This window comes from Myxocyprinus asiaticus, chromosome 4, assembly GCF_019703515.2.
Source record: "Myxocyprinus asiaticus isolate MX2 ecotype Aquarium Trade chromosome 4, UBuf_Myxa_2, whole genome shotgun sequence".
NCBI lineage: Eukaryota > Metazoa > Chordata > Actinopteri > Cypriniformes > Catostomidae > Myxocyprinus > Myxocyprinus asiaticus.
Genome location: NC_059347.1, coordinates 27235001 through 27243827, shown reverse-complemented (window position 1 = coordinate 27243827; position 8827 = coordinate 27235001). Strand labels below are relative to the sequence as shown.

Below are 8827 nucleotides of genomic sequence, written 5' to 3'. Positions count from 1 at the left end.
TTTCAGCTGAGCTGAAAATTGCCATGCAGTTCTAAACAGTCAAATAGACAGAAAAAAAATGCATGCCATGTACAATATTTAGTTACCTACAGTATAAAACATTAATTCTACATTCACAAGAGAGATGTATTTTGTTGCTGGTTTGTTTATGTGCTTATCAGAGTGTATCTGAATAATATCTCACAATATTTACCATGCAGCCGGGTTTATCAAACCAATTTCACTGGAGAAATTGATACTTTTTATTTAATGGAATCATATATATATATATATATATATATATATATATATATATATATATATATATATATATATATATATATATTGTTATTTACTGAGGAATCATCTAAATATATTGTTCTAAATAGCTTGTCTCTAAATCAGTTGTTCATCCGTTCCATTGTTAAGCTCATTTTGAAATTGTCTCAAAGTATTTACTCAAACTTAAGAGCTTTTGTCCCTTTTCACATTTTTCCTTATGTTGTTAGTTCTTAGCATGTATTGTATTTCTCCTGTTATATCTCATTTTATTGGATTAGGAAATAGGATGTAAACTGAATGGTATACAGTTTCTTCATTTTTATTCTTTGTTTTTTACTTTGAGGTAACTCATCAGTTTCAGAAAATTGTATTTCACACAGTCTCTAGAACAGAATATTTAAAGCCCTTAAAAATGTGTCCTTTTTGTTTATTACAATTTTGGTCACCCAACCCATACTGTATCAACCTCACAACAAAGATGATATGCAGCCCATATATTGTTTTAGCTTGCTCAGTTAATAAGGTTCCATTTCTCTTTTTGTTCAATAACATGTTTGCTATTGACGTCAATGTTTTACATAATTTTTTTCATGGAGAGTAAGTATTCGTTTTTATGTATTTCCTACCAGTGTTGGTGTGAAACATAAATAATTTTATTAGCATTTCTGCTGTCTTCGCACTCCCCTTGATGTGAATTTCCCTCGCCATGCTGCATTATCGTCACCTTGAAATTTCATCTGCTATTTTCCAATTAAAAGCTTAATAGCCCTGGAAACGGAGTTCATGTGGTGAAGTTTGCCGTGGCCCCAGTTCTCAAAGTTGTGCTGCCGGGATCCCATTACGTGCTTGAATAAACCCATTTAGGAACAGAAACGGGACTCGAGGGTGCCCGGTGTTGAGTTTCACTGGACTTTAAAAGCAATGGGCATCATTTTAAGAAAGGTGTGCTGCTATTTACACCGCACATCGTGCGCCAAATTGAGTTAAAATCGCATTTCATTTAAAGTCTGTGTGAGTTTACTGTGCGCGCAAAACTAATAGGCCTGTTTAATGTAGAAGACATTCCCCAGGTCACCTGATTCAATTAATTTTCTGATCTTTCCATTTCTCATTTAGTCCTACCAGTCCAAATCATATTGCTCAATTAACTCTTACGGCATGTCGCACTATTCACCATTTCTCATGGGAATATGTTTAGAGCTCATTCAAATGCAAACCAGCATGTTATTGTCGCCTGTGTTTAATTCGGATTCCCAGCGTGTGGTTAAACTAAAAGTGGTTTCAGGATTTACGTGAAAAGCTCACAGCAGTCATGTGAATTCTTTTCTACATTCCCTGTTAATTCTTGAAATTGCTGTGTTGTAAGAGACTCTCATATGCTGAAAATTGGTCAGAAAAGGTCAAAGTTTAAACGAGTAGAAAACTATAAAATATGCAATTTTATTTTGATTCTCTTAATTTTATAGCAATTGTAATTTCATGTAAAATGAAACAAGGAGCTTCAGTACGTTAAAAGTCGGTATTGTGATTGAATTAGACATAAGCAGATATTTAAAATAATGCATTATATTAATATAAAGCTTGTTGAAAGTATTAAATTAAAATGTTGCATCTATAGGCTAATGTTATTTTTCTTTTAAATTCATTTTTTTTTTTTTTTTTTTTTGTTGGAAGAGTTTATACATCCTCCATCCATTCGGTTCCAGGGCAATCTTAACTGTGGCACTGATGTGAGATAGAACTTACTCGTTTCCATGTGTGCGTGTCAGGTGGCCTGATGCACTTCTTTATTGCGAAGGGAAAGGTGGATCCTTGTCTTATAGTCAACACCTCTCATCACGAGTGTAGCGAGCAGCAGAGAGGTTTGATCTCTTGACTATATACTTGACAGCACTCTTCCTCTACACCTGATCTGATGCACTTGCGTCTCTGGAAACGAGCGTCCCGTTTGACTTGAGAAATGAATGGCTACGGATCACCCTACCTCTACATGGGTGGCCCGGTGTCCCAACCGAGAGCGCCCCTCCAGAGGACGCCCAAGTGTGCCCGCTGCAGGAATCACGGGGTGCTCTCTTGGCTGAAAGGGCACAAGCGTTACTGCCGCTTCAAGGACTGCACTTGTGAGAAATGTATTCTTATAATCGAGCGACAGCGCGTCATGGCGGCTCAGGTGGCGTTGAGACGGCAGCAGGCGAACGAGAGTTTGGAGAGTTTGATCCCGGAGTCTCTGAGGTCGCTGCCCGGCATCACGGTGGGGAGCGGAGAGCAGAGCGCGCGTTCACGCACAAGCGACATAGACCTGCGCTGGAGCACAGACACAGTGAACCCTAAACCACCGCAAGGTACCTTTATATATATATATATATATATAGTTAGACATTATTTGCAATTCTATTATCATCTTTTGTTTAACAGTTTCAGCAACGTAGACAAAGCACGGAAAACTTTCGATGTAACTAGTCTTAGCCTACATTTTCCTTCTTTCTTATTCATATAAGGCAATTATTATTATTATCGTCATAGTTATTATAAAAATCAAATATTTTTATGTTAAACTGCATGGTAATCATAAGCAAGAACACACAGTTCTTGCATCATTTTAAATTAAAATTGAAATAACAGCAAGTTACTGTTTACAACAATGAAACACTTCATTACCATACAATATAAATACATTCATTATAAATCATTCTTGCAATAGGTTTAGAAATAATCTGAATGATTATCAAAACAACTTGTTAATTGCTGAATGTTGGCATTTTTGTTTTCTTGACAAAGAAAGAAACATAAACAGTAATCGGTAACAGTCCACAATTTCTGTAATAATAATAATAACAACAATAACAGTAATAATAAGTATTGTTATTATATAACTAATAATTATTATAATAATGTATCTATTATTGTTTTATTAATTATAAGTTCAAAATATTATTTTAGAGTTAATATTATATGTATATATATATATATAACAATATTTTATAACAAAGGCCTTTTGTTGTAGTTCCAGTGAGCCTAATTGAAACATTTAATTCATTTACCAAGACCTTCAAGCCCTTAATGTTTTTTTCTCTCTCTCTCTCTCCGTACTATACGTGATATTAAAATACACCCTAAACCTTTTGCTAAACTGTTTAGTGCTTATACCGCAATATTGTAAAAAGACAAAGAGGCAATTAAGAGCCGAACGAAACTGGCTTTCCAATTGATGAACATGTTGGTTTGAAAAAAATATTGTATTCTGCGATCGACAGAGCAAATCGCGGGTAATGGACCAATAATTTTGGAGGGAGGCGATGTTGAAATGTAAAGAAGGTTAAAATGAATACGAAATGTTTCCAAAACTGTAATGAAGGGAATCGACGAGAGATTTTTCAGTGCCATCGAGTCGGCGTTTTTATGTTAACAGCTAATAAATTCTACCATGATAAATCACCAGAGTGCTGACATGGGATGTTGCACTTCCCATCTGCAGAACTGGCCATTTTCTGAGTATTTTAGACTTTAAATGTCTGTTAAATATCTGACAGTTAATTCTTCAAATTACATTAAAGCCCTTACTGACAGTTGTATCTAATTATTTTGACTAAATTTCACGCAGCACATTTTAATGTGACTTTGAAACATCACAGTATTACCACTTTTCTATAGTAAACTTCATGCTTGTGTGTGTGTGTCTTCCAGACCTAAACGAGGACCTGTCTGGTGAGCAGTCTGGTGGAGAGAATGGTGGTAGTACCAGTGACAGGGAACCAGAGCCAGTCAGCTCCCCTGAAGAATCCAAATCTAACTTGTGCTGCACCCCTGACACCTCCGACTTGAGTCCCCAGCTTGAGGAGTCCCGCTTTGGCCTGTCTAAAACCTGCACCGACCCAGAGCCCAAAGCTGACAACCCCAAATACACCACTGAGCCCAACCTCCTCATTGAAGGCCTCTCGGGTTCTGTATCTCTTCCTTTCAGCCTGAGAGTCAATCGCCCTCCACTGGAGGTTCTGAAGAAGATCTTCCCTGCCCATAAGCCTGCAGTCCTGGAGCTGATCCTGAAAGGCTGCGGAGGGGACCTGGTTGGAGCCATCGAGATCCTCCTCTCCAGCCGTTCCACTATTAAACCAGACAAGCTCTTGTCTGAGGGCTCTGATGCCCTGGTTCTCCCCTCAAATGGTCACCTATTTGAGCATCCGCTGAGTTCCTACCCAGTCTCCTCTTCCAAGTGGTCAGTCGGTTCAGCCTTCCGTGTTCCAGATTCTCTGAGCTTTTCCTCAGAGTCCTCTGGTGGTATGATACCCGGCCCTCTTAGTTTGCCACTGCAGCATGGCTTCCCCCAGCCACCTCGATATCCCCTCATGCTGAGGAATTCGCTTAGCCGTGGCCAAGGCGGGCCCTTCATGCACAACGATGTGACTCTGTGGAATACCATGACATTACAGCAACAGTATCAGCTGCGCTCACAGTATGTCCCCCCATTCTCAGGCCCCGCAGCTGGAGTGATCCGCAGCTCACCGCTCCTCACTAGCAGGCCAACTGAGGAGAATCGAATCAGCATCCAGGAGGAGAGCTGCCCTGTCATTACCAAACAAAGCATTTATGCTGCAGATGAGGAGTACGATGAAAGATCTGACTCATCAGATTCCAGGATCCTGAATACAACCTCCTAACTTATGCCCACTCCAAAAGATTCATCCGGAGGACTCAAAAAAGCACTGAAATGTATTCCAAAGGAACTCTTGAAATTATGAAATGATGAAAGAGACATTGCTCTTGTAGGAGCTTAATGAAAAGATATACAATGTAGTACTTGAGATATTGTATTTCTACCAGATCTGACGTGGTTGTGCCAACTTACTCATTTGTGAAATTAAAGCAGCTTCACTTTTGAAAAATAAGATCATAAAGGTACTATTATTTGATCAAAAAGTCTGAATAACTTAATATATTTGAGGAAAAATGATCTTTATTTCCACTGTGCATGAAACATACTGTTATTAGCAGTGTAATTTACAAATAATCCAGCAGAGCTGCATGTGAAAGTATGGCAAATAAACCTTCTATGAACTGTCGTTATTGTGGTTACCTGAATTAAATATAAACATCTACAAACTAATTCAAAACACTTTTTACACACACACACATTTTAAAAATCAGTATTAGCTAATGAAAAAAATAGTTATGGATTTGTCTTTATAAATATAGTGTGTCTGCTGGAGGACACAATCAAAAATCAGAGACAATCATTTCGTAACAGATTTTTTTTTTTTTTTTTTTTTTTTTTCCAGAACTCAAAATAAGAAATCACAGATCCCTAAAACTCAATTAATATTTCAATTTTAACCTTACATTTCTTCTTACATTTCTAAACATAATGAAATTCATTTTGGAGCTACTCCACTCATGTAGTCGTAAAGTCAGCATTTTATGCATAATAAAATCACAGTGGTTATTTATTAGACTCCGCTAAATGATGCAGACGATCTAAAGGTAAAACAATTCTCTTTGTTTGGCGCTGCAGAAACGGCTAAACTGGTTTACACTTATGGCAACGTAAAATAAATAAATAAATAAACGTGAAGGCACAAACAAAGGATCTTAACATTATCAAAAAAAATTTTATAAGTCTATTTGGATCAAAATATTTTCAGATTACGATAATATTAATCTACAGGAAGAATGAACCAAACGATTTTAAGAAGGGGAAATGAGCTAACTGCGCCATCTAGTGCTCCTTATAACAATAATTTCATGACTAAGGCTTTATACATATCTTTTATAATTAAATGAAAAACTTACATAACACACCTAACCTACATTAGTCTATATGTTTAAACTGTAAGGGAAAAATACGGTACAACTCTAAAATTGTCTGGGGTTAAAAATAACCGAATTGCCAGCATTCTGGGTTAAAAAATAACCCAGCACATTTTTAGTGCACATAAATAAAAAATGCATTGTATTTTTAGGTAACACAGTGTTACTTTAACTTTTTGAGTTTAACATTTAAACTATGACCTATCATAAAATGTATATATATCATGGAAAAGTCATAAAGCCCCATTGAAGCTTCAAGTAAAAGTTCTTCAAGAGCAGGGATGCCCCCACTGAGAACATCAAAAATGACTCAACACTGTCACCTTGTGATTAAACAAAAGAAGTTATTTGAAAAGTTCTGTCATCATTTGCTATAATCCGAGTGCCCCAATTATCTCATTACTGGCTTCAGTTTGACAAAAGTAGCCTATGGATATCGCAAGAAGAACATTATGTTTGGATGCTGAAGTTTATAGTCAAGGCCGTGGGAATTAGGGGTGCTGCAGCACCCCCTGGTGTCGAGATGATGGTTGTTCTTTTAATAAACACATTGAAACGTGTTGGATATGTTTTCCTAAAAACTGTATGCTTGAGGAAGTCTTGAGGAATAATTTACAACACTGAATAGTGTCATAATTATTTATAAATCACGAGGGCCTTCATCTCAACAACCCCTGAACGCCAAGCCACGTTTGGACTATTTTAGCTATTGGTTTATTATAAGCTGCCGCCGAGCAATTTAATATTAACAGTCGTCAGTACCTTTTTACATTACACTGATAGATTATAGCCTACTCTTGCTGCAAAAATGCAATCGGCAATGTGTTTGAATGCTGTGTAGTTTGGGCTTTTGAACCTAAAATGTGGATATGTTCTTGTCTGCCGTGAGCAAAAGGGATGATAATGGGGAAGCCGCCCTTCCAGGGGGTTCGGTGTGTGTGCACGAGAAGAGAGAGGAGTGAGGGAAAGATTTTGAGAAATAATTGTTTGTTAACTTCGTGTTGCCTCTTAGTTGTACGGTCAAGAATAAATCTCAGAAAAGTAGAACGACTGCACTCGTTCATTAACAGTGATTGTTACAGTAACAGACTGTTATATTACAAGGTGACGTTATGCATGTAATCCGCTGTGCTGAACTTTCCCCGTTAATTATCACCCCCTCCATCCCCTGCTGCTGTCTGTCAGCCCATAAGAAAAGTTTACTCATGTGCTTGAAGCCAAAACCGGGGAGCGAGAGATGGTAATAGCACAGGTCAAGGTAATCAAATAGCAAAAAAAATAAATAAATAAAAAAATAAAAAATAAAAAAATAAATTAATAATAATAATAATAAAAATAAAAATAAAATTAAATTATATATATATATATATATATATATATATATATATATATATATATATATATATATATATATATATATACACATCCAGGGCCGTAGCAGAAAATTCTGGGCCCCCTGATTATATATTGCTCTGGGCCCCTTTCCTATTAAAATAATACAGTATTGAATTTGGGTCCCTAGAATCGTTTCCTTTCACCCCACTAACTACGGCCTTTGACAAACCATCATGTATCAACGAGCCATGTGATGTCATAAACCACTATACGGACGGGATCGTTTTATGTGGGGCAATGTAATGACTGCCAGAGTTCTTATTGATTTTAATCCGGTCCAAAACGAGCATATCAGTATTTTTTCCACGAACGCACGCGACAGTAAAGATTACAGTGATTTTATCTTCTATAAAATGCCCAAATAACCCAGGTAAAGGTGGCCCACTGCGAATTGACATACTGGTAAGCCAGTGAATCTGTGCTGTCTGTGATCACTTTAACTATTGTTGTTTCTGAAGTTCTCTGTGTCTAAAGTCATTAGTCAAAGGCACCACAAAATGAAAAGACGCGCATCAACCCATATACGCAACAACCAGCGTTAACTATTTAAAGAGAAACAAAGGATCATATTTTCTTTTGGTTAGGAAAAGTGTAGCCCCGCATTGTGGGTTATATTTTCCAGAAGTATAGGCTACAAATAAAATGACAGAACTTGAATGTATTGTTCATCTTTTTTTTTTAATTCAAGAGAGTATAGAGCATTGCAATCTGTTGTAATTTGTCAAATATTCCAATACATTTCTTCTAATAATCGTATGCACAAGTTTAATATTTTCTCCATAATTAATCAGCACAGCTAAATAATTCCCTCATAGATCAATAACGTAAAAGCAGTATACACACCTATAGAAATCGCTTAATCCCGTGCGAATTGACGATCAGAGACGTCCGCTGTAAAATGTCATGAAAACTAATCTAAATTATCATTTTAACCATAGTTAAATATAATTGTATTATGTATCTTTAATTGATTTCTTTATTTAATTTTGTAATTGACCGTTTTTTTTTTTTTTTTACATGTACACGCAAAGATGCACCGCCCACTAAATCACCCCCAACATAAATCATCTTCCCACGGCCCTGGTTATATTAACAGTAACAATCACAACATTCATGGTAAAAAGAAACAAGATGACCACTGCGATGATGATAATGATGATGACGAAACCAGCTATTGATAATCATCTGATTAACCATGATTTAAGAACTTAACCTACAATAACATCTTGTGACTTATTGCTTTTAAGTGAACCTTTATGGGTTTCCTGATGTCTCTGGAATGTCTAAACCGGTGGTGAGTGTGCAGGTGTTGCAGTTCAATTGAACACATCTGTTGACTTAACCGAGAGACAGCTTTTAATGCTGACAT

General features: G+C 36.6%; 1 protein-coding gene across 1 annotated transcript; it reads left to right on the top strand.

Moving 5' to 3' along the window:
* The first annotated feature begins 2076 nt into the window (after positions 1-2076).
* Positions 2077-5289, top strand: LOC127434827 (doublesex- and mab-3-related transcription factor 3a). The gene is made up of 2 exons (XM_051687834.1): positions 2077-2603; positions 3946-5289. Exons 1-2 carry the CDS (start codon positions 2222-2224, stop codon positions 4914-4916), a joined length of 1353 nt encoding a protein of 450 aa, XP_051543794.1. The 5' UTR covers positions 2077-2221; the 3' UTR covers positions 4917-5289.
* Positions 5290-8827: the final 3538 nt, after the last annotated feature.

Excerpts from the sequence above, each read along its gene's own strand:
- LOC127434827 (XM_051687834.1), top strand. The coding sequence starts at position 2,222 with ATGAATGGCTACGGATCACCCTACCTCTACATGGGTGGCCCGGTGTCC. Across the intron at positions 2,604-3,945 it reads GAACCCTAAACCACCGCAAG|ACCTAAACGAGGACCTGTCT; the intron begins GTACCTTTATAT and ends TGTGTCTTCCAG.